Consider the following 13,254-nt stretch of genomic DNA (forward strand, 5'->3'; position numbering starts at 1 on the left):
AGTTACTGTGCCAGACAAGAAATAACCTCTTTGCCTCCCTGTACTTTATGGCCTTGAAATAAGTAGATTGTGTCATTACAGTGCCTACTAACATCAATAAAAACCTCCTGCCTTATCCTGAACACTGGAGATAAGGTACCATGAAAGACATAGGACAAAAAGATGAAAATGGGAAGTGTTGCTGATGGAAATAAAGAAAAAAGAAAGAATTTCTGAACTGGTCCTTGCTTACCTTATCGTAGTCATACTGGGAAGAACATCTGTTGTCAAATCTAAGATACAAGCAGCGGGCTCCTGGAATGTGTACAGTTTCTTTGAACTTATAGTTGTCCCTGACAGGATGAACTGTTTCCACAGTCTTCCCAGCAGCCCAGGGAGCAGGGATCTTCAAACCCGTAAGAAAACCTGGTTCTTCTTTCTCTTCCAGCATTCTGAAATTAAGAGTGAAAAATTAGTCCTGAAACGCCACACACAGATTATATATTCAGACATCAAACCATAAAGTACTTAAAATCACCTCTCAGCACTGATACATGGCAACACGAGGTAGTGATTCCTCATTTTAGGCATAACTGCATTGAGGAATCATCTGCTCTGAGGGATCATGCAGAACTTGCACAGCATGAACTCTGTCCATTGGGAATAACCAGGCCAACCTCCAGCCTGTGGAATTTGAGCTTTTCCCTGTGCTTTCCAGTTTCTAAATACTGGCAAACAAGCTAAGCAGCACCACAGAAAATAAGCAGCACTATATAAGGATTCTAACATGATTGGTAGCATAAAACAACCTTCTCTCTGGGACAGCACCCAAAGCTGATTATATTGTCATAAAACAATATGCCTGATGTTCCACAGAAACTGAAAATCAGTTCTTCAGAGTTTGCACACAGCATATTGCACATTATCACAAGTGTTTAATACTACAACTTTGCAACGTTGCAGAGAGCTAGGATAAACATTTTTTGTTTTCCTAAGCTAAGACACAGGACTTAAATGCCGGACTTAAAATCATTGTACTTCTCTATGCAAATGAAACCATTTAATATCTTTCTGATAGTTTTAATACTGTATTTCATGCTGCCAGAGCAATTTACATTTTCTCATTATGGTCTTCCTTAGTCTAATTTATTGTAAGAGGAACATTTAGAATTAATTCCTAATGCTTGAGGTGAGGGAAAAAACAAAATAAACCATGCCCTGTGCAAAGAGCCTGAATACATTAATGATTTAATTCTATATGCAAAAAAAATTTGTAACAAATTGTCTTCTGTAAAGTCTTATGTATCTCTAAGACAGGCTTACAAACCATTACAGCTTTGCTTTTAACAACAAGAATGTTGCTTTGACATTTATTTTTTTGAACATTACAGCTAAGATATTTTACCCCATGGAAAAACTCAAATGTAAAAAGCATCACCTCTCGTCAGGTAAGAGCTTCCCTTTCTGTTCTGCTGCACCACTGGGGGAACTGTTCAGTTCTGAGAAAACTGGAGACTGAGTTTTAAGCAGCAGTGCAGTCTGTGGCACAAAATATAAAGAGTTAAACATGCAAAAGCACATCACTTTAAGGTCTCATCACTGAAATACATTAATAACCACACTGCCTGATGTTATTGAGAATAAATTGTTACTTAGTAGCTGTTGTATCAAGTAAAATTCAATATTCAGCATTATCAGCTTCTGCAGCTGTCGAGCAATTTTTAGGCTATGATCTGTGGATCACTGCAGAAAGTTGACCAAAATCTACAGCTCTGTAGAACATGCACATCACCTCCTTTTTTCCTTTGCAGACAACTGCTGACATCAAGACCATACCTGACTTGTGTAAAGAACCAGCTGCACCAGCTGAGGCATCAAGGCATCAGCCATAGTTAGAGTTTGCAGATTTGGATGCATCAGAGATGTCAGCAGGACAGGAAGCAGATGACCAAGCATGGTTGCCTTTGTGATTTGCTCCAGGCCTTTTAATCTGTAAGGAGAGTCAAGGTAACAACTCTTTTCATAGAGCATCACTACTATTTTTAGTCACCTGTTTAATCTTGTAACAGACTGGGTGAGTAGGCAATTCAAAATTCAGCAGAGAACATTTGCATTATAGCTACAGAAAAAACCAACAAAACACACAAAAACTTAGTATCTTGAAAACATCACAATTTCTCCAGAGGGTTTTCATCCTAGTCTTTGCTGCCAATCCTCACTAAACAATGATAGACCAGAAGACACTAAAGAGCGTAATAATTATTTAGAAAATTATAAGCTCCCATGGGCACAAGATGAAAGTCACATCAAACGCAAGTGTATTTGTTCAGTGAGTGTATGAGGCTCCTCACACACGTAGTTCAAAGTACTTTAAAAGAATCTGCATCTACAAAAATATATTTGAGCATGAAACCCATCTGGAAGTATCTTGAAGGAATCGTATATTAGCAAGAAACAAAACTAATCTTGTGGGCACAGAAAAGTAGAGAAACTGAAGCCTGAAACACAACTAGGAGAGGGAACTGTTTAACTAGAGAAAAGGTTTACAGTTTTTGTTTACATTCCATTCCCAGCAATTTTTTCAGTGAAGGGGAGAGAAGGAATGCGAAGGTGATGCTGCCTGATGAAAAATTCAGGATATCATAACAATGTCATGAATAAAAACATCCAGTCCAGCTGGTACAGATGTAATAGTCAGGAATTTAAAAATAACAAAAAACTGCCTTGGCTTGGAGGAATATTCCTAGCTGACTAAGGACAGTTTGTTTCCAGTTACCCTGCTCATAAATACCTTTGTAACTAAAACCTTATTTATTTGAAGTTTCTCTAGATTATCAAGCTAGTAGCACTGACATGGAGAGTCTGCTTCTAAATTCTTCAGTGCTAAGCAAAAGCTGTGCTAAGGAACAATTCCTAGACACTGAAAGCTCAAGTATATAAAGAACAAGTCATGCAAACTGTGCTTGTACAATAAACCACAAAAAGCAGCAGCTGATTGTTCCAAAGTTAGCATACTGATACTTGTCTCACCTTTGCTCTCTATCAGAAATGTCACTGTTAATTAGTGCAGTAGTGACTTGTTGCAGCATTTCCAAGACTTCATCACATCCTGTCAGAATTTGTGTAGCAAGAGACAAAATGCTGGTCTTCAGCTCCTAGGCACAGAGAGAGTTAGAGGATACTTCAATGCTTAGAGAATACCAAAAGAGAACAACAGAACAAAACGATGGATTTCCAAATGAAAAGAATGATAATGTGACCTGGCAGGCCTGCAGCAGGAGATTCATCCAAGACTTAATTTGATTAATGCTAAGCCCCAAAGTGCTGGGAGAAACTAGGTGCATATTTTACAGGATGCACATCCAGTTTCTAGAGGGAAGGAATCCCCAAGTCCAGCACAGGAGAGAGAGCTGTTAGCCCGCCAAGGTACAGCATTGGTGACAGAATGTCCTGGCAGGTATGAGGATCACTGTAGAGAGAAACTGAACAATGAAAACATGGGTGAATACAAGACAGGAAAAGTACTACAGTATTTAGCATTTACTCAATGAGCCTGAACAAATAACTTTCAACTGCAGCAAAGTACAAGTACACAAAGTCTCAAAGAGTAGCAGACAAAACCAGTTTAACAACACCAGAAATCCAGAAGTCAAGAGCATTACAGAACAATTGTTACTGTTTCAAAAACTACTGTGGTGAGCCAGCCTGCTTGCTAGGGCATCCTGGTTCCTAGGAGCTCCCTCAAGAATACTTTAGCAGCAATATGAAATGACAATATTTTTATAAAATGGGACCAGCAAAACAACTGCTATCTGCAAACCTTGTCCTCTGACAGTTTCCCTGCCACAGACACTAGTCATGCTATTTCAGAGAACAGATGTAGGTTGCTCTACATAAGATTACTTAGTTAAAACTGCAAAAAAGCAGAAGCCAGACAAGGCAAATGAGAAAACTCTTCCGTATTTAAATCTGTAAAACATTTTTAAAGGACCACCTTGAAAGTGGTGATTGGGAGGAGAGAAAAGCAGGGGGTAGTATCTTCAGAACGGATTCCTGGCATCTGAATTTTCTTACATAGGAATCAAAATGTATTTTAAACCTCATTATACAGATATCTAGTAAGGGAAGTGTCAGCTCTCAGTGACAATATAGAACCCAAACTGGAACAATGACAAAGAACAATTGCAGACTTTAGCTGGAGAACATAAAAATAAAACTGTCTAGTAACTTAACTAGATCAAGAGGAAAAGAACCAACAAAACAGCATAAGAAGAATGCACTGCAGGAACAAGAGGTGTCACAGTAACACTGACTGTGGAGAGCCATACTAGAATAAAACTTGGTGTTTACCTGTACCTTCAATGTCTCTCCCTGCAAGGAGCTGTCACTGTCATCATTGTCATCAGGCTTAATCAAAATAGTGTTACTGAGGAGGTGGTTCTGTACAGCCATCAGGTACCGCAAGCAGGAGGATGCAGCCTTTAACATAAACAAGCACACTTCACATTATCTAAACCCTTCAATCAACCTTGATTCAGGCAATCCCTGCACTTTGAAATATAACAGGAAAAAAGCTGAGGGAGAGGACAAGCAGAAGCAAAAAATAAGTTCCCTTGAACAGAAATTCTGTTGCTGATTTAATGTGAGCTTGTTCATTCATAATTAAGAAACTGGTTGTAAACTACTGAATTGAATGAAGTAATTTGCAAAACATACAGAGAAGCAGTACCATTTTATTCAAGTATATAATATTGTAGTAATATTCAAGTACTGTAACATTAATAAATTCTTAAAGATAACACCATCACTGGGCTAAGATTAATTCACACTCCTGAAGGAGATGGATCCATGTTACTACTCCTTTCCCATTCTCCTGCAGGCCATGACTTTGTCATGGAGAGACCTGACTCTGCTGAAAACATCTACACATACTTTTGCCATTAAATAATGTCAACTATCACACTTTTTTCTCTGTAAATTAGAATCTTTTCTGCTTGCATGAATCACTATACACACCTGTAGACGTTTATTTTGGTTTTTAAGTTGCTGTAATGCTTTGAAGATTGTACCTTCTTTAAATTGAAACAGTTACCAGAGCAATTGGAAAATATATCCCCATATAAACCTGGTTTAGCATTTCTGTGTGATTTACTTTGCTGTTAGAAATTGTTTCTTCTTTCCTTGCACAGCATAAACAAAAGAAATTCTTTTCCTGTGCTTGCTAAGGCACACAACTATAAAAGTTTCACCTTTGTATACTCAGTGGAGATGATGGATTTGAGGAGGAAAAGAAGGCAAAGGCGAATATACTTTTATCAAAATACATTTTACTTACAGGCACAGTTGAAAGAAGCCTTTGAAAATCATCTTTAGATACAGTTTGGCACTTGGTGATTAAGACACAAGATTCTCGGACAACAATCTTGAGAATGTAGTGCAACAGCTCATCATTTAGTCTTCAAAAATGCAAGAAAGATGCAAAATGTTAATAGTCTAATTATGGTGCATTTTGTATAGCTCATCTCAACAGTCTCTGCAAGCTGTGTCACCAATTATGTGAAAGCAAAACAAACATATTCTCAACTCCAGAGATTCAGACACAAAGAAAACCAAACTTGAAACGTTTAACAACAATCAGTGCAAGAGATCCTGGTGACCTCCTGCCCTGTGCTGAGACCTGACTTTCTGTGACTGCTATAAAGACTCCTCCCAGCTTGAACAGGTACCAGAGATGGACAGAGTCACCTGATGTAGTGACATGGAGAGCAATGTCATATCAATGGACTTATCATCCACACAGACATGCTAAGAAGCAGGGAATCCAAACCTCAGTCTGTACAGAAGTCTCCAAAGTTGCCCCTAAAATGCCAAACCTCTCTCTCCCTTGTCCTACTGAAATTCTACCCACTACGGACACAGAGATTGCGTTTCAGGTCACGCTGCCAGTAAGATAACAAGCAGTTTCAGCAGAATTTTATGCCAGTTTACCTAATGCAAATAACAGAAACATTATAAATGGGGAGGAGGGGGAGCAGAGTGTTGTGTTTTACCTATAATGATCATCATCTTCACTTCCAAATCTGTTGTTCTGAAGCTGCTCAGCTAAATTAGTGAGGATCACATCACGGAGCTGGGAGAGCCCACTGTTTCTCTCTCCTAACATGGAATGCAAAAACTTTAGCAAAACAGCAGTTTACAGAATTATTTTAATTTCCTCAGATATCTTGCTTAATATATGCTACTTCTCAGAATTTTCTGTCTTTACAGTGTAACATGACTCCCTGTTGATACTACAGGCTGTTACAGCTCCCTCTGCACACAGCACTGTTTTAAATTCCAAAGACTTTGACACACAAACACGTTCCTGTGCAGGAACAAATTCCTGTGCATCAGCTGCTTCTAAGTCCAGACTTCCATTTCATGGTGAAGGCAAGGAGATTATTAATCTTTCACTAACGACCTCTGGTTACTGTGTAATTGCCACAGGTAACACTAACCGCTAACCAAGTGTTCTGAAAAACAACCTGGACAAGAAACATCACTAGTAGTGACAAAAGAGAACTTTAATCCTTTTTCAATTTCAAACAGCTGCCTAATTGAGACAAATCTTCTAATATATGCTTGACTGTGTATTCATTCAGAAGGCAGCTTCAGAATTTGAAGCATCCTAGAACAGGATGGGTTTAAGCAGACCAGTGCTCAATATTCTGAACTCCTCTCCCTCCAAAGCTTGAGAAGTATTTCACTTTTTGTTTTAAGTTAGAAAAAACACTCTCACAGGTCAGTAAGACATTCTCACCTTCAGTTAAGACCAATTTCAACAAATTATTGATTTCTGTTTCTCCAGGATACAGGATATTTAAACCAGAGCTAAAGAAGAAATAAAAACATGTATTACCTTATGTATTTAAAAACGAACAGAATATTCCAAAATTGAAATACGTGAGAAATGGTGTCACAGAATCTCAGCTTAGTACCTGACCTAACATTTAAAATGACTAAGTAATAGCTTCTTCCAACTTAGAAAGGCATCATTAACATTTACATTAGTCATAAAATAAGCAACTGCTCTCTCCAGAAAGCTCTTGTAATCCACTGTGTTTTACTGTCTAGGTCCCAAAGCTTCACCAGCTATTTGCTTTCCCCTGTGAAACTCCATCACTTGTGTCTGGCAGCACAAGCATTCCTTTCAAGAATCAGACATGTCCAAAGAAATGGATGAGGACTGAAGACCTCTCAGGACTCAGCTCTGGAGATGAGGTAAGAACTGTGGCTTATCTGTGATGAGAACAATGGAAAATGCAAAAGACTCATCAAGGAGTCACTATTGCTACAGTTTTACACTTACTAAAGACTGGCTCCTTCTAGAGGTCTTTGTTTAAGCTAAGCAGAAGATTCCAGAACTAGCACTTTGGAAATAACACAGCCATGCATGAACACCTGTGGAGATATTTTTCCCCTCTAACTGTTGATGAACTTTGTCCCTTTTACATTATTTGCTACATCAAAATAGAAAAGCACAATAACTTAACAGGAGTACTTTGTGACTGTCTAAAGAGTTGAAACTATTATGCAGACTTTTTCTTATTTTCTTTCTCCTTTTTCTTTTTACCTAACACTTACAGAAAACTAGCATGTTTCTCAGCTTCACACTAAGAGCAGAGATTATTGCAGCTTCCTTCCCTCTGGTTCATGCTGACCAACTTCAGGTACAAACATCAGGGAAAGTCATCATACATTGCAAGCTAAGTTTGAGGTTGCCATTGGTACCAGAGTCCCCCAATGGGAAAACAGAAGGAAGGAGAGATTACCTAATTCCCACCTCTTGTTTTTTTTTACAAGTTATTGGAGCATATAGGGTTAAAAAAGGGAAAATGCAGCAGTTGTCCATAGAGCTGACAGGATACACTTTTCCCTGTCAAAAAGCAAGCTGAAAATGCTGGATAATCATACTAAAGATCCCCCGTTCTTCAATCGGAGTTGCAAAAAGCCACTGAATTTTGGAATGTCATGATTCACACACAAAAAAAAAAGTAGGTTCATCTTCCAAAGATTTTGTTCTCAATCTCTGGAGCACTTCCCACTTGAAAGCAGATTCTATTTGTACTTGGAGTGCTGTCTCAAACATCCTTTGTCCTTGATATTTACATTACCTTGTTTTCGTGATACATGATCACACTTTTTGCTGGCTTCCCTATACTTAGTCATTCTGCTATTTTGACAAGCTGGAGAAAGGAAATTACCCAGCAGCAGGTTCAGGAGAAGCAGCAGTTCCTATGATGTGCAGCTACAGCAACCATCTTGTTCCAGTGTTGGATGACCTGGCATACCAGCCCAGAGACATCAAGCCCACTCTTCTACCAAAATTGATTCATTTTTCCTAAACATAAACCTGACTTTTTCCAGACAGTTTTGCTACCCTGCCAGAATTTTTCCCTGGGCCTTCAATCTTACAGGATTCCTCAAGTTTTATTCATTCTGCTTCTCCTCACATTCCTTTTGTTAGAATTTCAGTGTTGTCATTTGAAGCACTGGTGTAATAGCATTAGCTTTCCCCACTCCAGAACACCAATAAGCCATATGAACTAAAAAGCCATCAATGAAATGCAGGAAACTTTGCTTAAATTTAGAGAGCTATATTATAACAAACATTAAAAGGATCTCTAAAGAGAGGAAATAAAAAACAACAAATGAAAACAAGGATGGAAGATAATTATTTCACTTTCATCAAGACAAATAGACTGTATTTCTCTTTTTCCAGACATAAATCATAACAATTTCATCAGTCTGTGTCAACCTAAATTTTATCATATTAATTTAAAATTAAACTGCTGAATACAATTTGACTGTTCCTCTGTTACAACATTTTCAGACAGTCAAAAGTCTAAGTTAAGGTTAATTTGCCCAGATACTTACCTAATTGCCAGGCAAACCTCCTTCTGGATTTCAGAGCAAATCTGATCCCTTGGTGCCATCAGTAACTGCCAGAGAAGGAGGCCCGACCTTCTAACAATATCTCTGTTCCTTTCAGTTTGTGGGCTGAAGAAAAATTTAAAAACCACCTAAGAAAGATTAAACACAACAATATTAAAAGCTTAAAAAATGTTCACATTAACTCTTTTACTGCAGGCAGTTTCTCAAACTATTTGTCTAGGTCACTAGAAATCTGAGGCAGAAACTGACTTTGGATCAAAATTTTTTTTAAAAGGGAATAAAAAAGAAAGGAATCAGGAAGTAACCTCTCAGGATTTTATTTTCATCTGTAAAGGTGGCAACAGCACATTTAAATGAGGACTCTTAAATGGTGTGTAAGACACTGCAAAGCCACTGCTAAGTAATTGAATGCAATGGAGAAAAAAATCCCAGAACTAATACAATCTAGCAATGGCCTATACTCTAAATTAACTTTTTTGTCTGTGCTTATTGTGAAGTACATTTAAGATGTTGTTTTACCTGAAAGACAACCAGGATGCACCGTATGATACAAGTATCTCCATTGACCATAGCTTTCTCCATAATGTCACAAATGCTGCTGAGGTGATGGGCTTCAATTGGATGCTGTTTGCCCAAAAAATTTGTGATGGGAAGATTGTTGCTGGCTGCAAGGAGGTTGAGTTGGTGGATACACATGGCACCAACATGGTGCAGTAACTGGTTAATAACCTCATTTGTGGTTGTTGCATCCCCTAGAACAAGAATGCAGTTAAAAGTCAACAAACACAGACTACAGCAGTGGTATTTGCTTCTAAAATGAAAGATACCATCATTATGACCCCTAACTTCAGGGCATCCACTCACATGACAGGACTGCTTTTTTCATGTGCTAAAGGTATCAAGAACCTGAAAACTTCCAAACAGGTCTGGCTTTTTGCTTTTTCCTGTCTTAAAGCAAAGAGAAACCACAACCAATTTATAAACAACTTTTCAGGAATGAACCAAACTTTTAAGAGTTTCAAAAGGTGGTTTCTGTATATTTCTTCTATGCTAATCATACATTTCACTTCCACTTTTTATCAAATGCTGACCTGGGAGTTGACCTCACCTTTGGGCTCTGTGATAACATGACTCACTCCCAGTCTCTGACAGACACAGTGGAATGCCTGGTTCCCAGGATTGCACCACTGGTCAATATAATCATTGGAGCATGTCCATATCATGTTGTTCATGGTATCATAACAGGCACCTAAGGGAAATAAGTTGCACATCACATTTTAGAATGTCACAAAACCAGACTAACGTATTTTTATAGCAAATATAAACCCAAATTATTTGCTTAAAAAGTTTTCTGTGGTGTGGCAGTAACAATGCACTGGAATGAAAAACATTGAAAGGATGTTCCTTAACAAAGGAATGAAGTGAATGTACATCCCTTGTGATGTTCCAAGTACATGTTCAACAGCATTTGTTTCAGGTAAGTATCCAGTGCAAAATACACTGTTCAAAATATTATTTTATTGTACCAAGCATGTTAAAAAAAATAAATTAAAAAAATCCCCTAAACACTAATGAAATTTCAGTCATAAAGCAACAGAGAACTTAGAAATACCTATAATGTTTTTCCAGCTAAGATGCGTTTATTTATTTTCAAATGTAGAGCTAAGCTCCTCAGAACATTGTAGCTCCTTACACTAGAAGCAGGATATAAAAATCAGACTTCTTTCAAGATAGTTCTCTGCCACAGGAAACAGTTTTCTTGAGCTTGTGTGCAGCTGAAACTGCAAAAGCAGGACACAGGCAATTCCTTCAAGGAATTCTGAACTTTCAAAAGCATTAAATGTACAAAATTTCACCATGGACATGAAACCCCACCAACTCCCAGCTGCTTACTGCAAATTAAAATCCAAATAGACTCCTCAGAACTGAAGGGTTTCCTCTATCTAGTTCTTGAAAATTCCAAGAGAACAGACCCATGTCTTACCAAGTCCTGGAACTAGAGCACCACGTCCAAGTGAACTTCCTGCAGCATCGATGAGATCTGCTCGGCTGGTGAACTGCCCATCCGAAATATTGAACACCAAGCTTGAAGCAAGAACTACAGAGAAAAAGGTCTCCAATAAACTTCTGAGAAGTTTCTTTTACTTCAGAAAACCAAGAACTTAAAGCCTGCCCCAAACTTACTTTTTAAAGATGACAAAGCACTTGTTCCTCCAAAGAGGGAGCGTGTGGCAGAACTGCCTGATCCACCTGGGGGTGGGACCAGCATCACCAGGTACGTTCCGCATGTGTATATGGGGGTCTTCCTCAACATCTTCAGTGGCAGCCCACAGCTGGTGTTTGCAGCTGAAATATTACACAGGAAAATAGAGAACAAACCCCTATTTCTTCATACTATCAAATATCAGAACACAACAGCAAACAAGGCAGATTTCTATTTAGGGCTTCAAAGAAATCAATACGGAAATTGATTGAAGAGACGTTTTTGCAGCATTTAGAAGTTGCTTTGAGAAGTTGTGTTCAGGAGCAGTGTCATAATCCCACACATGCAGCATCCCTCCCCAGAAGGACACAAGCAGGTTCACAGGTTATTGAACTAAAGAGAACAACTTAAAAAAAAGAAAAAAAAAAAAAAAAAGACAAAAAACCCCCAAAATCTCTAGTTTCCAATCAAGGCAAATTTGGAGCCTAACATTTAAGTATAAACAAAACTGTTTTAAGAATTGTATGGTAATAAACATATTGAGAGCTTATCTTGGAGCCAAATAATCTTGTAACAGAGACATCACTTGAGATTCACTACGCATTTACTATTTTAAGTTCTCCTGCTCCACATGGAACGTGTACAGTCATAATGATCTAGCTCCTGCCACAGCTGATCAACACTTTCCTGAGCACTGACTAAAGAACTATCCAAGAATAATCACTTTTTCTTCTTCTTCTGTAGCACTCTAGTTGTTAACTGGCAAAACACAGCCTTTAAACTAGCTCTTCAAGCCAATTCTTTATCAATTTCCCTGGAAGCAGACGTATTTCATGTATATTTTTATGGAAATACCTTTAATTGTTTAAAATTGAAGAAAGAAAACTCATGTACTTATGAAGAAGAGAAGTAATTCAGGATAAACTGAATAAAATCTTAAGACAAATCCTACAAAGCTCCAGATGATCCTGAAAGCCATCAATGCTGCTCCTTCAGGATTCCCTAATTAACTTGGATAGTTTCAAGAAGCCTATAAAAGGATACACAAACATCTTGTAATTTACTTCAAAAAGCTAAATTATCTTCAATTTATAATATTCAACTTACTTGTGAAACAAGAGTTTCATTTTTTTTTTAAAACTGCAGTCTGTTTTAACATAGCAATTAGAAGCCCAGCAGAGAAATGCAATCACCAGCTTGATCAAGTGGGGCATAAACGAGGCCTGTAATTGAATTCAGGAGGGAATAAAGGCTGCCACAAGCCTTCCTCCCATTTTTAAACTTTTCTCACAATTAATGCCTAATTTAGCAAGGGAACTTGTCATTCATTAAGCAAATACTGCATAGATGTATTTCAAACACTTATTTTGGAAAAAAAACCCAACATCCCCCCATTTTTTTTTAACATGTTCTAAGAGACCAGGAATGGCTAGAACTGATACTATGTGTGTATGAAACAAACCATGAAAATGACTAAGACAGTGAAACCTCTTCTGACCTGCTTGGTCTTCTTTCAGTGTGTTGGAGATAGTTGAGCCAGTGAGAGCTGCCAGGGTTGCTGATGGGGAGGCTCGGTACCGTGACAGCCTACTCAGGAGCATCTCATTTATACTCTTTGCAGATTCACCCTCTTTCCTCATTAATATAATTCGTTCCTGGAGAGGGTTGGCTATACAGATGCCATTTTCTACCTAGCAAAATGGAGAACAATAACCCTACCTTTTAGATCTTGAAAGCTATAGGAGACAGATTACCTGAACAGTAAAATTGAACAATATGATATAACAAGGACAGATACAAACTTGAATCCTGCTGGCATAATTTCTTACAAAAAAGTGTTATAAAAGCTAGACAGACGAGTATTTCCTTTGTTTGCAATTTTGTGGTTCAATACAGATCAGATATTTTCTCTGTCCTCAAAGACAGAGCTGCCTGTCATAATCTTATTTATGGAACTTGACTTAAAAATATTTAACCTCCCTGTATTGTTAATGATATTTCACTGGCAAGTTTTGGAAAAAAAAGAGGCCATTAAATACTCTGCCAGCCATCAAGTGTAAACAATTATTTTTTTCAGATCATAAACTTCAGAGGACATGTCATTAAAGAACACATCTTTTAATGAAGACAGGATCTGA

At 37.9% G+C, this 13,254-nt stretch overlaps 1 protein-coding gene across 1 annotated transcript in view; it reads right to left on the bottom strand.

Annotated features, from left to right (window-relative positions):
- Window positions 1-13,254, bottom strand: part of HECTD4 (HECT domain containing E3 ubiquitin protein ligase 4) — a 56,810-nt gene that overhangs the window by 35,771 nt on the left and 7,785 nt on the right. Inside the window, 14 exon segments of the mRNA XM_009996834.1 lie at window positions 233-431; window positions 1,418-1,518; window positions 1,816-1,969; window positions 3,010-3,134; window positions 4,330-4,458; window positions 5,315-5,435; window positions 6,030-6,135; window positions 6,779-6,849; window positions 8,896-9,041; window positions 9,433-9,665; window positions 10,022-10,162; window positions 10,898-11,011; window positions 11,098-11,259; window positions 12,615-12,807. Coding sequence (XP_009995136.1) covers window positions 233-431; window positions 1,418-1,518; window positions 1,816-1,969; window positions 3,010-3,134; window positions 4,330-4,458; window positions 5,315-5,435; window positions 6,030-6,135; window positions 6,779-6,849; window positions 8,896-9,041; window positions 9,433-9,665; window positions 10,022-10,162; window positions 10,898-11,011; window positions 11,098-11,259; window positions 12,615-12,807 — 1,995 coding nt within the window.

The sequence above is a fragment of the Chaetura pelagica genome, unplaced genomic scaffold, assembly GCF_000747805.2.
Source record: "Chaetura pelagica isolate M959 unplaced genomic scaffold, ChaPel_1.0 scaffold294, whole genome shotgun sequence".
Taxonomy (NCBI): Eukaryota; Metazoa; Chordata; class Aves; order Apodiformes; family Apodidae; genus Chaetura; species Chaetura pelagica.